Source organism: Pogona vitticeps, chromosome 5 (genome assembly GCF_051106095.1).
Source record: "Pogona vitticeps strain Pit_001003342236 chromosome 5, PviZW2.1, whole genome shotgun sequence".
In the NCBI taxonomy this organism is placed as follows: Eukaryota; Metazoa; Chordata; class Lepidosauria; order Squamata; family Agamidae; genus Pogona; species Pogona vitticeps.
The window spans coordinates 20,497,609-20,513,699 of NC_135787.1; the positions used below are offsets into that span (position 1 = coordinate 20,497,609).

Here is a 16,091-nt window from a genome sequence, read left to right on the forward strand (position 1 = left end):
TTTCGCACAGGGAAGAAAATATGGGAAATGTGTAATCACAAAAGAGAAGAACATTTCTCTTTATTTTTCCAGTGCAGTTTGTTCTGTTGATTAACCTATTGTACCCTCTGACCTCACTTCTCTTTCATTTTTGTTCAAATGTGAATGATGCTGTGGCAGATATGTTTTTTTTTCTATTTGCTTTAGATCCTTTTTAAAATTTTTCTTGTCTTTTATTTGCAAGGTGACATTACTTGCAAGAGGAGATTTTCATTAATTAAAGACATCCTCCTTGTATCCCATGGCTTCTATGTATTTAAAGAGATTACTTGGGAATCAGAGAAGCTGTAGGACAGAAGTAGGAGATTTTAAGTTACTAAAAATTCCTCTTGCCCATGGCATCATCATTCTTACATAGGCATAAGTTATGCTACTTGTAAATATTTTTTAAAATAAAGTTTTAAATAAAACTTTATTTTAAAATAAATAACAGTTCTCATTGTTTTTATTTAGGTATGTCTGAATCAGAACAGGCTCTGAAAGGAACTTCTCAGATAAAAATCCTTTCTACAGAAGATATAGAAGGGATGCGAGTAGTGTGTAGGGTAAGCTAATACTGCAAACTGTTTGTAACTCAAAATGTGTTAGAGAGAAAGAGAATGTCCTTGCATGCTTGTTTAACAATCTGGATGAAGAACATGAATCATGCAATTACAAGTATGGTTTGGCAACTGTCTGTTTTAATGAGTCATTTCTGTTCTCATGTCTTGCAGCTTGCTAGAGAAGTTTTAGATGTTGCTGCCATGATGGTGAAGCCAGGAGTAACTACTGAAGAAATAGATCATGCGGTTCATCTAGTAAGGATACTTCACCGAGGTTCTGGATTTTTGTTGAAGTTAATTAATACCTTTATGTCTAGACTAGTAACAAGGACTGTTTGGCCTTCTGAATCCTTTGGATGTCACAGTTGCTTATGCATGGCCAATGTCTTGGCTGTGCCGGGCATGGATGGTGGGAGGAGAAATCAACAATATCTGATTGGTCAAAGCTTCCGTATTACTGACCTAGATACTAAATTCAGTAATACGCACTTCACTTGATTTTTCTATACAATTTACAGCATTTACCAAACTAATTTTTATCAGATTTATTTCTTCAAGCAGGCTGTAGTATAAGGATGCCAAAGGTTCTTCATGGTCCTCTGTTCCCATATTTCTCAGCTTCTGATTGTTATATAATCTGCCTAGTCCAGTATCATATCCTTGTAGAAATAAGCAGATTATGATCATAACAATTTTCAAGGGCATTCCATGTTAGTTTATTACAGCAAAAACAACAGAGAGTCTTGGGAAATACAAGTTTCATTTGACATAAGCTTTTGTGGACAGCAGCCCATGAAATCTGCCCACATTACCTGATAAAGTAGGCTGCAGTTCATCAAAGCTTTTGCTAAAATAAAACTTGTTAGCTATAAGACCCTACAGTGTGTGCTACATTTTCCTCCCATCTGATCACCTTCTCCAGATGTTTTGTAAACAGCTCTTGTAGGACATGACATTCTTACTGCACAGCTAGGTTACACTGCACCATGTATCTTGCAGTACCCATATTGGCACATGTTATTGTTTCAATAGGAATCACATATAAAGCTGTCCTATTCGATTTGGCCAAGTACTGTGAGTTTGGACTGTTAGCAGCTTTTTTAGGGTCTTGGGCAGAGGTCTTTTCTATAATCTGATTGCCCTCTGTAACAAAAGAAAAGTATTGCAACACCTGAAAGACCATTGGATGTATTTTGGTGGAGAACTTTCATGGATGTCAGTTGAGCTCCTCAGACACTTGGAGAACAATAGCTAGGCCACAGGTTTAGATACCTAGAGTACATTGTGGTAATCACCTCACCTGCCATGTGTCCTGCCACCAAAGGACAACCACCCCTAAACCCTTTCACTAAATTTGGAGTTGCTCTTTAATTTGTAATAGGGCCTCCTTCACATGATGAGAGAGAGAGCCTTGACTCTGTCCCAACATTGGAAGTAGAATTTATGGTATCATATTTTTTTTGTCTGAGCCTTTTAATTGAAAGTGCCAGGAATTATACAAAATATGTGCTGTACCATTAAACTCTAATAAGTCACCATTACTACAGATGTGAATGCAGAGTCTTGCCTGAATGTGCTGGGTGTTTATGCCACAAGGAATACTTGAATTAGGAACTTTCTGGTCCATAGCTTAGTCTCTTAGTTACTTCATTGCATTAGCCTATGAGAACCAGTGAAAGAGAGTTCAAAAATCATTGAGTGGATGTATTTTTTTGGAAGCATCTCATGCTAATGGCCAGAACTGTTTCTACAGTCCAGGGTTATATAATGTAATGTTCCATACCATAAGAATTCTTAATGCAAGAATTTTATGTGAGTTGGAAGCTCAGTGTACCAGTAAAACATTCAGTCCAAGAGGAAAAAAGCTAGTCTGGTTCTAAATCCATTGTCTTGGTTTAGGAGGAACATACTTCCTGGTAATTATACTGAGAATTGCTGCAATTTTTTACACCAATCTTCTATTTATATTAGTAATAATAGATTTTCAATTTCTTTTTCAGGCTTGTATTGCCAGAAACTGCTATCCATCCCCACTGAATTACTATAATTTTCCTAAATCTTGCTGTACCTCAGTAAATGAAGTTATCTGTCATGGAATTCCAGACAGGCGACGCTTACAAGAGGGTGATATCGTCAATGGTAGGAACCATGAAACAACTATTTTAATAGCTTTCAAAATTCATAGTAACATTCATAGATATCACCATTGGAAAGACCTTCTAAATCAAAATGCTTTATACTGATTTATTTTCCCTTGTACTGTATATATGTTCTGTCTGTAGACCCATCTGTAAATATGTGTTGGCTCATCTGTAAATATGATGTTTATTAGTTGTGTATAAATTGCAACTGTACTTTGAGTTTTTTTCTTTCATAATTTTAGACTTTTAAAATTGTAAAAAGACTGAAAGCTGTGATACAAACATTCTAGGAGTTACTTCCGGTTGAGTTTCTCTTCTTCCAGTTTGTTTGATGTGGTCTGTTTGACACAGCAGATTATGGGTTTGCCCTATTGATACTGCTGTATTTCTTCAAAAGTCTTTAGGCATGTGTTCGTCCACTGTGGGAAACATGACACAGTAAGCTTTTGGTATGGCCCGGCAGGGCTCTTCTTATGTTTTAATTGCTAATGAGCTCCTAACAAGTTGTGGAAATACTTGGCTTCTTAGGACCTTGTAAGCAACACACTACCTGAAGAGCCATTGGATAGAGCAGTACTTTTAAGCATAAGCCTTCAAAGCAACTCGCATCCCTGTCATGCCTAAAGGGTTATGAGAATGGTTGACTGCTGGGATCAAAAAGATGTCACAGCTTAGTTCCACTTGCTATTTTGTTTTGGATTTTTTGAATAGCAGTCCCTTATTTTGCACAGAAAACAGCTCTTGAAACTGAGGGAAGATTCAAGAGCACTTTGCAGTAATTGTTTTAGACATTGTCAACTGTTCTGCTACAGGAATTGAAAGTGCCAATTAACTCTCTCTCAGGGATTATCCTATAATTTTTTGAGTTCTACATCAATGATATCTTGCACTTGGAAGAAATGAAAAAAAATAAAGCTGTGTTTTGTTGATTTGTTCATTAGAACAAGTTAATCTCCCCCCAGTAATTGTGCATGTGCACATAACCATGAGAATGGTTATACAGCAGGAATGGGCAACTTCAGAAGGTCTGGAAGCCATTTTCTATGTACAAAGCTGTGGAGGGCCACATAGTTATTAGTTATGAAAGTCAGAAATTTGCCAGAATATCGTTTAAAAAAACAAAAACCTCAGCAGTGGTGGTATTGAAGCAAGAAAATTTTGCTTTATAGGAGAATTTTGCCCCCTGGAGGCCTTTAGTGCCACATTTCTCCCACTCCCACCCCAAACCTTTTGGCCAAAAGAAAGAAAAAAGAAAGAAAAATTGGGACTGATGAGGAAGAAGTCAGTGGGATGGCTATGGATCACGTAATCCAAACCCAAGTTTTCAGCCTAATGCTGAGATATGTCCTGCCTGCAGTTGATGGGCTAGGTCAGTGATTCCCAACTTTTTTCATGACGCCCTTGTATAATAGCCAAGTAATCCTTGTAACCCCCTTGGGGCTCACAACCCCCTGGTTGTAAAACATTGGGCTAGGTGAACTAAGGCGGGCATTCTATCGCTATAAAAGAACCACAAGCAGAAGTGCTATATTGGCTCTGAACTGAGCTCAGAAATGTTACTGTGACCAGTATTCTTATGCATCCAGACTAAGGCTGGCAGCATGGCTTAAACATGGGTTGAGAGATGGTGTGTGCATGCCTGTGTGAGTGTATGAGAGAGTATACACATCCATACATATACATTCAGCAATGTCTATCATGCACAGTCCTGAAGGCCTGTGGATATTCCTACCTTTACAGTGGTGCATATTGATACGTCTGTATGGAGAGGAGTGAAAAGATCTAATTCATTATTTTACCTGTTAGCTTTGCTTGCCAAGTGCCATGCTGGTATATTATTTTCAGGAGAAAACTGAATCATAGACTTGCCGTGCTGGAAGGGTTCTAAAGACTTGCACAGTTTAAGCGGTCTCGCTCATGATAGGATCCCCTCCATATTAACTCTTTACGGTTCATATATGCCAGAACTGAGGAGCTGCTCTGGAAAAGTCAGGTTTAATTGATGAAGACATTTGTATTCATATGTTAAAGGGCACTTTTCCTTTTCACGTATGAACTTTATTGCATTTTAATTACAATATAGCTTAGAATGATGCAAGTCAAATAAGTGTTTTTTGGATAATAACTTAATATACCTTTTCCTTTCTGTAATTACTGACCTTATTATACAGTACTTCAACCTTTATATACAGTGTTTGTTTTATAATGTTTATATTGTGATTGCAAACACAGAATCAGGAAATACATTGTTCTCTCTTGTTCTTTACAGTGGACATTACTGTTTATCGTAATGGTTATCACGGGGATCTCAATGAAACATTTTATGTTGGAGAAGTTGATGAAGGTGCAAAGAGATTAGTCCAGACAACATATGAGTGCCTAATGCAAGCAATTGATGCAGGTAAAGCTTTCCTGGGCATAACGCTTCCATGTTTCTTTGTTGTTTCTTGTAGTGCCTATTATATGTAAGTGACTGGGTGCTACATATTTTGGGAATTATTTCTGTTGTGTCTTTCTATCCCAGTCAAGCTGTGAGATAAATGGCTATCCCAGCCATTTATCTCACAGCTTGCATTGGTTTAGGCACATATGAATTCAAATATAAAACCTGGCAACTACATGATGTAAAGTCACCCAAATACTGCAGAGGGTTTCTCTGGCATCTGGAGCAGATGTGCAGTGGGAAGGAGATATTTTCCTCACAGTTCCTCTAGGTTCCACTCTTCCTCTAGCAGACATGTAATATTGGATACTGCCTAGTGCAGCGATGGTGAACCTATGGCATGCGTGCCACAGCTGGCATGCAGAGCTCTTTCTGCGGGCATGCAAGCCATAAGTCACCAGATCTCTGCTCCCCCCCTCGCACAGCCAAACCTCAGGAGGCGGCTGCAGCCACAGTGCTGGTGCTTTGACAGGCGGATCTGGAGCAGCTGGCACTGGCAGTGGATCTGGAGTGGGGTCTCGAGGCACCTCTGTGCCCGGGATTCCCCCTTCCGCCACCATTTTTGGTTCTGCCACTGCCACTTCTGGTTCCGCCGCCATGCTGATGTGGCACACTGCCTGCTGGTTTTGTTGTTTTGTTTTTTCAGTTTGGGCATGCGAGCCCAAAAAGGTTCACTGTCACTGGCCTAGTTTAATGTCCCATATATCTGAATACTTTTTTTTTTGGAATATTAATTCATAGTCTTCCCTCTCTTAAAATTCCTTTTTGATCATTAGTTCTAAGCTCCTTTAATAATAATAATAATAATAATAATAATAATAATAATAATAATAATAATAATAATAATAATAATAATAATAATAATAATAATAATAGTGTGCTGTCAAGTCTCTACATACTGTCCTTTAAGGGACTTTGTGTCTGTCTCTGTGTGTGCATACACAAATACATCAAGGAGCTACAGTGGACCCTCGACTTACAGAATTAATCCGTATTGGAACGGTGGCCGCAGGTGAAAAAGTCCCTAGGTCGAGGGTCCATTTCCCATAGGAATGCATTGAAAACAATTTAATCCGTTCCAGCTGCTTTTCGTACCTTGAAGTTTTCGTAAGTAGGGACCTTCGTAAGTCAAGGGTCCACTGTATTGTGCTGAATTCAAATGCATTCAGTAATCTTTGTTTTCATTACATAATGTGTGCCTTTTAGTAAAATGATTTATATTTTACCTTGCAGTAAAGCCTGGTGTTCGATATAGAGAGCTGGGGAATATTATACAGAAACATGCTCAAGCCAATGGATTTTCTGTAGTCCGGAGCTATTGCGGGCATGGGATTCATAAACTTTTCCACACAGCTCCCAATGTGCCACATTATGCCAGTAAGTATGGAGGGTGTCTGCTACTTTTCGAAGTAGTTAATAAAGTTTCATGAGTTCTCCACAATTGATATGCATTCCCACAGTCAGTCAGTTATAAACATAAGGAAGAAACATGCTGAATGTTTTTCATTGCGAGAGCTGTTGTGTGAAGTGGTGCAAAGACAAAAGGTTCTGTCCTTCTCTTGCCTTTTAAGTGACAGATGGGCTCACAGTAATCAGCTTTAAGAATGTGAATTTTAAAGCACTCAGTCATGGTGTTCTGCTAAGGTTTCTGTATGAAATAGGTTTTTATAGGGTGTTTTTTTAAAAGCTGTATCTGATTTCTATTGTGATGAGTTTTAAAGGGACTCTTGTTTGACATTGTGGCTTTGAGTTGGGAAGCCTTAAGGTTCCATCTTGTTGTCTGTGCTTTTTAACTTATATATGGAATGACAAAGTGAATTTCTGGTGGGGTGCATGTATGTGGTCAGTATCACTTGTATCCTGATGACATCCTAGTCTACCTTTTTTGTTATCTAAATCCAAGTTCTGCTTCTGATATTCCCAGTTAGTTGAAGGACCAATCAGGGAATATGAGTTCAGGCTGTGTGGGATTGGGTTGTAGTTATCTTGAAGATTTCTTTGCAGTTGAATAGACTTGTGGATTCAGTCCATGCTTTGTTGATGGCCAAGAATGCATTTCCATAGCTAAAGTTAATATGCGAGTGACACTTGTTGGTAGATTTGCCAGTTCAGGCAGTGTGATGTGTATCTCACTTAGATCTCTTTCAGGCTACTGTAACATGCTCTGTATAGGTTTACTTTGAATGGAAATTTCAGCTCTCCAGAATCTTTGCTTCCAGATGGGCCTCGTTACAGAGAGTTCATGTCTTTCTTGTTGCAACAACTCCACTGGCTATTTGTTTTGTGGTCAGGCACAAATGAATGCACAATTTGTCCCATAAGACTTAGGACCAAGGTATTTGAAAGGCCAGTCGCTCAAATATCGCTCTGCAGAGTTTTAAGATCTTTGGAAAATACCTCCCAAGGGTCTGGTTTCCACATTTGGGGGGGGGGGGAGTCTGAGAAAGGGCTTTCCTGGTCGTAAATCCCAGGCTTTCTTCCTGCTGGAAGAAGTCGGGCTAGCTCATTGTCTCTAGGTTCTCCACTGGCAGGCAACAACCTTTTTGTTCAGACAGGCCTTTGTCATTTAGGTTGGGGTGCAGGTATAGGGGTTTTAACTGGTTGAGTCTTTTTCTTTTTTTTCTATTGATGTTTTAATATGCATTTATGTTCAAGTGCTATTTATTTTTATTTGAATTTTATTACTGTTACCTTACATAAGTGTTCTTAGAAGAACAGAAAGGTGGTTCATAAATTTAATAAACGAGATGAAATGAACAGTCTGATCTCAGTCTCAAATCTATCAAGTACATAATGAGTGTTTTTGCAGGTGGTATTTTTAAGAAAGAGTATAGTCACCATTAAGTTTCTGTCACATTCCCTTTCATCTTTATTTATGGCTTCTCCTGTACTCCCTGTAACTCATCCACTTTCTTGAACACTTTTCTGTCCTACTTTCTTTTCAGAAAACAAGGCTGTTGGGGTAATGAAGCCTGGCCATGCATTTACAATAGAACCTATGATCTGTGAAGGTAAATAGAAAACTGTTTACTGAAAAAAATTCTTATTTTGTCTGCAGCCACTCCTCAAAGTTAGTTTGACTGGACTTTACTTAGGAAACATAATTTGATATTTTTCTTAATTATCTGTGGATTGCATATACTTGGTTGAGTAAATTAATGTAACCTTTGAGATTACAGTGGGGTCTTGACTTAAGAACGGCTTGAGTTAAGAACGTTTTGACTTAAGAACCACTCTCATAGGAAAATATTGACTTAAGTACTTAGATTTGAGTTAAGAACTGAAAAAAACCCACGTGGGAGGCAGGGAAAGTGCAAAATGTGAACTTTCAGTTAACTGTTGGCCAGTGAAAAGGGTGCCTGTCTGCTTCCTCACTCCTCCCAGCGTTTAGAGAGTGGATTGGGAGACAGTCTTCGGACTGCCTGGTACTGTACTGTGTGTTTAGTCGTTTAGTCGTGTCCGACTCTTCGTGACCCCATGGACCAGAGCACGCCAGGCCCTCCTGTCTTCTACTGCCTCCCGGAGTTGTGTCAGGTTCATGTTGGTTGCTTCGCAGACACTGTCCAGCCATCTCATCCTCGGTCGTCCCCTTCTCCTCTTGCCATCACACCTTCCTAACATCAAGGTTTTTTCCAAGGACTCTTTTCTTCTCATGAGATGGCCAAAGTACTGGAGCCTCAGCTTCAGGATCTGTCCTTCCAGTGAGCACTCAGGGTTGATTTCCTTTAGAACTGATAGGTTTGTTCTCCTTGCAGTCCAGGGGATTCTCAAGAGTCTCCTCCAGCACCACAATTCAAAGGCATCAATTCTTCGGCGGTCTGCTTTCTTTATGGTCCAGCTCTCACTTCCACACATCGTTACTGGAAAAACCATAGCTTTGACTATGCGGACTTTTGTTGGCAAGGTGATGTCTCTGCTTTTCAAGATGCTGTCAAGATTTGTCATCGCTTTCCTCCCAAGAAGAAGGCGCCTTTTAATTTCAGGGCTGCTGTCTCCATCTGCAGTGATCATGGAGCCCAGGAAGATAAAATTTCACACTGCCTCCATATCTTCCCCTTCTATTTCCCAGGAGGTGATGGGACCAGTGGCCATGATCTTAGTTTTTTTGATGTTGAGTTTCAGACCGTTTTTTGCACTCTCCTCTTTCACTCTCATTACAAGGTTCTTTAATTCCTCCTCACTTTCTGCCATCAGAGTGGTATCATCTGCATATCGGAGGTTGTTGATATTTCTTCCGGCAATCTTAATTCCGGCTTGGGTTTCTTCCAGTCCAGCCTTCCGCATGATGTATTCTGCATATAAGTTAAACAAGCTGGGGGACAATATACAGCCTTGCCGTACTCCTTTCCCAATTTTGAACCACTCAGTTGTTCCATGACCAGTTCTAACTGTTGCTTCCTGTCCCACATATAGGTTTCTCAGGAGACAGATAAAGTGATCAGGCACTCCCATTTCTTTAAGAACTTGCCATAGTTTGCTGTGGTCCACACAGTCAAAGGCTTTCGCATAGTCAATGAAGCAGAAGTAGATATTTTTCTGGAACTCTCTGGCTTTCTCCATAATCCAGCGCAAGTTAGCAATTTGGTCTCGAGTTCCTCTGCCTCTTCGGAATCCAGCTTGTACTTCTGGGAGTTCTCGGTCCACATACTGCTGGAGCCTACCTTGTAGGATTTTGAGCATAACCTTGCTAGCGTGCGAAATGAGTGCAATTGTACGGTAGTTGGAGCATTCTTTGGCACTGCCTTTCTTTGGGATTGGGATGTAGACTGATCTTTTCCAATCCTCTGGCCACTGTTGAGTTTTCCAAACTTGCTGGCATATTGAATGTAGCACCTTAACAGCATCTTCTTTCAAGATTTTAAATAGTTCAACTGGAATGCCATCACCTCCACTGGCCTTGTTGTTAGCCAGGCTTTCTAAGGCCCACTTGACTTCGCTCTCCAGGATGTCTGGCTCAAGGTCAGCAACTACATTGTCTGGGTTGTCCGGGATATCCAAATCTTTCTGATATAATTCCTCTGTGTATTCTTGCCACCTCTTCTTGACGTCTTCTGCTTCTGTTAGGTCCCTTCCATTTTTGTCTTTTATCATGTTCATCTTTGCGCAAAATGTTCCTCTAATATGTCCAATTTTCCTGAACAGATCTCTGGTCTTTCCTTTTCTGTTATCTTCCTCTATTTCTTTGCATTGTTCATTTAAGAAGGCCCTCTTGTCTCTCCTTGCTATTCTTTGGAAGTCTGCATTCAAGTTTCTGTAACTTTCCCTATCTCCCTTGCATTTTGCTTCCCTTCTCCTCTCTGCTATTTCTAAGACCTCGTTGGTCAGCCACTTTGCTTTCTTGCATTTCCTTTTCTTTGGGATGGTTTTCGTTGCTGCCTCCTGGACAATGTTACGAGCCTCTATCCAAAGTTCTTCAGGCACTCTGTCCACCAAATCTAGTTCCTTAAATCTGTTCTTTACTTCCACTGTGTATTCATAAGGGATTTGGTTTAGATTATACCTGAGTGGCCCAGTGGTTTTTCCTAATCTCTTCAGTCTAAGCTTGAATTTTGCTATGAGAAGCTGATGATCAGAACCGCAGTCAGCTCCAGGTCTTGTTTTTGCTGACTGTATAGAGCTTCTCCATCTTTGGCTGCAGAGAATATAATCAATCTGATTTCGATATTGCCCATCTGGTGATTTCCATGTATAGAGTCGCCTCTTGTGTTGTTGGAAAAGAGTGTTTGTGATGACCAGCTTATTCTCTTGACAAAACTCTATTAGCCTTTGTCCTGCTTCGTTCTGAACTCCAAGGCCAAACTTCCCTGTTGTTCCTTTTATCTCTTGGCTCCCTACTTTAGCATTCCAGTCCCCTAGAATGAGAAGAACATCTTTCTTTGGTGTCAGTTCTAGAAGGTGTTGTAAATCTTCATAGAATTGTTCAATTTCAGTCTCCTCAGCAATGCTAGTTGGTGCATAAACTTGGATTATTGTGATGTTGAATGGTCTGCCTTGGATTCGTATTGACATCATTCTATCATTTTTGAGATTGTATCCCATTACAGCTTTTCCCACTCTTTTGTTGACTATGAGGGCCACTCCATTCCTTCTACGGGATTCTTGCCCACAATAGTAGATATGATAATCATCTGAGCTGAATTCGCCCATTCCTGTCCATTTTAGTTCACTGATGCCCAGGATGTCGATGTTTATTCTTGCCATCTCCTGTTTGACCACCTCCAGCTTCCCAACGTTCATAGATCTTACATTCCAGGTTCCTATGCAGTATTTTTCTTTGCTGTACTGTACTGCCTGGACTGTATTTTCCCTGCCTTCCCTGAACCTTGACCTAAGAAAAAAAGAAACAAAATATCCCCCTCTAGTGGTCGAAGGCAGAATAGCAGCTTCCCATTAGTTTCTATGGATGGAAAAGAGCAGATACGGATCAAATGGTTTTCAATGCATTCCTATGGGAAATGCAGATTTGACTTGAGAACTTTTTGACTTGAGAACCGCCTTCCAATACGGATTAAGTTCTCAAGTCAAGACCCCACTGTATCTTGTTGGCATTGTATCTTGTTCACTTGGGCAGAAAGGATCTGCAAACCTTACAAATTAATGTTCTGGTGTTTTGTTTGATTCATCTGGCTGTGTTGTAGCATACGGTATGCAAGATTTAAGTGATACCTTTATTGAACCACAGAAAGATCATACAAATTGCAAGCTTTCCTGTGTGAATGTGTGATTTTTTTTAGTGGTTCAATAAAGGTATCACCTAACTCTTGCATTTGTGTAATCCTGAACCACACAGCCTTTTCTTGATTCTTTCTGGACTATGAATCAAGGTATTTCACAGCCTAATATCCTATGCCTGATGCATATTCAGAAAATCAGGAATACCAGATTCTTATTTCTTATAAGGCTACATAAAGTCAAAAGATTGTTCAAATGCTGTATATTGGACTTATATTTAATTGTTCATATCCTGCAACTTACTGTATTCTAAAGGTGGCATTAATCATACTTATATTAGAGAAGCTCCATGAAATCTAACTTAAAGAGATATAATTGTGATAGTTAGCAATTTGCTCTTTGACTCCCTTTTCTTAGTTTGATCATCTGTGAATACTTCGGCTCAGCCAACCAGACATAGAGAGCTGCCTTTGGTTAAGAATAAGCCTGTAGAAAATGCAGAAATAAAAATGGGCAGAAGAGGCAAGGGGGGGAAGGCTTAGCATCTGAAGTATATGTGTAGGCTGGAAGCTTTACTGATAGTGATAGCATGAATACTTCTAAGAATAAAGTGAATTTCCCTTTTTCTTTGTAAAATAATTAAGATGATCTGTTTCATTTTTTTGCTTTGTTTTTTGTAGGTGGGTGGCAAGATGAAACATGGCCTGATGGCTGGACAGCAGTGACACGAGATGGCAAGCGATCTGCTCAGTTTGAACATACACTTCTGGTCACAGATACTGGGTGTGATATCTTAACCCGACGGTTGGATAGCATTCGCCCCCACTTCATGACCCAGTGCTAGTGTAGGCCAAGCTTGAGAGGCCTGAACCAAGCATCTCTTGACTCTGTACTATGCATTTTCCTAAAGTACAGGCTAAGGGGGGATTTTATCACCTATTTTCTTGTTGACTAGGTAAGAGATTCGGTCTTGCATTATACAACTTGGAAGAGCCTGATACAGAGTTGAAAGCAGAGAGGCTTTAGAGCATTTTCTGAGCTTTCCAACATGATTGGAACTTTAAAATAAATCCTTTGTCCTTGAGGCATCCCTTTATCCCTTCCCCTCTTGCCAAGCTGGGCTTCAGGTGACTCTACACTGCCACAGTTATCAGCTGGCAAGCATTTTTCCATGGTGGATGCAAGATATTGGAAAATGAGCCTTTCTGCTTTTATATAAGTGCCACCTGAGATTTTAAATTTTTTCTTGTTCCAAAGGCAACACAACTTACCTACTGTGGAGAAAACACAGTTTTAATCTGGTGGGTTTTTCTCTGTTTATAATTCAGAGGTGGAAATGTGTACTAGAGAGTGTTACCTAGTACTGTGTCTGCTTTCAGAATTTTATTCAGTGCTTCCCTCTTCCATTTCAGTTGTCTCTATTGCGACTGCATATGGAAGTAAAATAACCACCTGCTAACAGATAGGCCTGTTTCTCTTCAGCTGACAATTGCTCCTGCTGGTGCTCTGCTCATGGTGGAGTGGGAAGGGGAGAGGAGAGACAAAACTACCGAGGTTCTACTTGGTTCTAGTTTTTACTGAAATGCAGCCTCAAAACGGGTAGCGCTTGGCAGCCAATGATATTCATAAGGTTCAAGAAACTGAAAATGGAAGTAGGAAACAAAATTGAAATTACTATATTCTACTTCTCCTGAATGTGTGTTCTAAGGAAAGGCAACGCCCAAAGACACAAAGCTGCTCTCACAGTCAATTTCTGAGCTTCTTTTCAATCTGTGGAGATTTTGTGTGTGTCACCAAAGTCAAACAAGTTTCTACTGAATTTCACAGTTCAGGGCATGCTCTTGTTAAAAGCAGAATCTATGGCTGTGTTCACGTTGCCATCTCACTATGGATAACTTCTGTCCATGACAACAAAAAAGTTCACAATGGATTGGAGAGAGCTTTCATTAGTAGGCATAAAATTGGAAGGAGAAAGAAACAACAACCCCAATGCTGCAAGTCTTGCAAAACTGTTATCCTGAAAAGCCACCCCCTCACACCGAAAGGAGATCTATTACCCAAGCTTTGCCACTGTGGTGTTTCATCACAAGCAGAATTTTTTTGGGGACAAAGGTATCTACTTGAAATAAGCAAGGACTGGACATCCCACCAAAGTGGTACTCCTTCTTCAAAGACTTGATACAGCATGGGTAAAGTGGTGCAATTCTATACACATGGATGTGTGCAGAGAGTTAATATTTTATACTATAGGATTGATGCCAGGGGGCAACTGGCTTACTGCTGTTACCTTTTGACCTGCATTCCATAGTGAAATTGATCTTTTCACATTTTCAAAGAGTGCCTGCTTTATGTTGGAGGAGACAATTGGTATACTGTTGAAGACAAGTCATAAAATCATGGGTATGATATGCATACTTCTGTTCCCTCTCTGGTATCTGTTTCATCAGGTACCTAAGAAGGATCTAAAGTCCTCTGCTCTCATCAGCTTCAACAGCATAATAGTTTCACTAGTTTGGGTGATTTAAGGCAATTGTCACTGAACAAAATAAATTTTGAAGAAAATCTCTCTCTCCCAGAGTGCCTCTGAATGTCTTTCCCCCCCACCCCAGCAGAACAGGTGCTGGGATAACATTTTCATTCTGTAACGTGTTAGAGGCAGTACAGTAATCCAGACTGTTACAAGGAGCTGTGTATGTGGGCAGAGATGTGTAACAAAACAACCTGGGATATCTTGAGTGCAGTTAAATGATGTATGCAATGTATTAAGGAGATTAAAAGTCTGAATGGCTAACTTTGTATATCCTCTTTGACAATGACTCTGAACCAGTATGACTCGATTTCTCTTTGTTTAAATCCTATAGCAATAGAAAGATGCAACTTCAACTTTTACACTGAAATGGTAGAGATATTTACAGCAAGGACATTTGGGATCTTTGGGATTTACAATTTTTAAAAAACTGGAACCTTGAGACTAAGAATTTGCAATGAAATGCAAAAATGGTGGTGCTGGTATGATAGTAATAGAATCTATAATTCTGTTTGCAGCTCACAGCCATCCCTAGAGCATGGGTTGTGACAGAACCCTCAAAGAGGCCAGTAAAGCTACATAAAAGACACTGTTTACGGCAACCTCTTCATATGTTACTAGGGAGGAACAGTGATCAGTTAGCACAAACACACTGGTAGCAGACTTTTTTTTTTAAATTATCTTGCTATTGAAACTATTGGGTACTTTTGCCCTTTTATTACAAATCATCCAGTGAGCTGCACGTTCTGTCTGCTTTTATAGAAGCCATTTGGCCATGATATAACTAGATGTGCTTATCTTTCCATCAGGGGTGAACGACTATGGCAGGTCTGGAAAACAGTTTTGAAAAGAACAAAACCAGGAGTCGTCTTTGTGCTTTGGAATAATGGTAGTTAAACTGTGTGTTGGGAGGGAGGAATTACTGTAAAATTCAGTCACAACTCCTTGGGACTTCCAGTGACAGACAATACTCTATTTTACTGGGGAGAAAACATTTTTGGGCAGGCAACCAGGGTGGTCCAGAGGGCCAAGGATCACATTTTGCTCACCTTGGTAGAAGTTCACTGGCCTAGTTGAACAACTTCAACCAGTAAAATACTAAGTGGGCAATGATAATATAGCACTTTCTTTTAATGAAAAGCTCCTGACCTGTAGTAATTTACTAAGATTTCAGTAGTACAGTGGTGCCTCGCTTAACGGCGATAATCCATTCCAGGAAAATCGCTGTTAAGCAAAAATGTTGTAAAGTGAAAATAAAAAGCCCATTGAAACACATTGAAAACCGTTAAATGTGTTCCAGTGGGCTAAAAACTCACAGTCCAGCGAAGATCCTCCATACGGCGGACATTTTTGGTGCCTGTATAGCGAGGAATCCGTCCCTAAACACAGCTGGGAGCCATTTTAATTACCCAGTGGCCATTTTGAAACCGCCGATCAGCTGTTAAAAAAACATCGTTTTGCGAAGAATCGGTTCCTGAAGCAGGGAACCGATCATCGCAAAGCGGAAAAATCCTATTTAGACCATTGTTTTGCGATCGCAAAAGTGATCACAAAAATGTCATCGTGAAGCGGATTTGTCGTAATGCGGAGTAATCCTAAAGCGGGGCACGACTGTATAGGTAGTTAAGATATGACAAGTCTGTACAGCCTCTCCTATGAATGATGATCACTTTAGAAACGAGTAACGAACTGGTAATGAGAAGATTTTCAACCAGAAGATCCAAGGG

General features: G+C 40.0%; 1 protein-coding gene across 1 annotated transcript in view; it reads left to right on the plus strand.

Annotated features, from left to right (window-relative positions):
• Positions 1–14,628, plus strand: part of METAP1 (methionyl aminopeptidase 1) — a 27,035-nt gene extending 12,407 nt beyond the window's left edge. The window contains exons 5-11 of the mRNA XM_020802925.3: positions 493–584; positions 753–836; positions 2,582–2,720; positions 4,992–5,123; positions 6,399–6,542; positions 8,111–8,176; positions 12,518–14,628. Coding sequence (XP_020658584.1) covers positions 493–584; positions 753–836; positions 2,582–2,720; positions 4,992–5,123; positions 6,399–6,542; positions 8,111–8,176; positions 12,518–12,681 — 821 coding nt within the window. The 3' untranslated portion in view covers positions 12,682–14,628. The remainder of the gene's footprint in view (positions 1–492; positions 585–752; positions 837–2,581; positions 2,721–4,991; positions 5,124–6,398; positions 6,543–8,110; positions 8,177–12,517) is intronic.
• Positions 14,629–16,091: the final 1,463 nt, after the last annotated feature.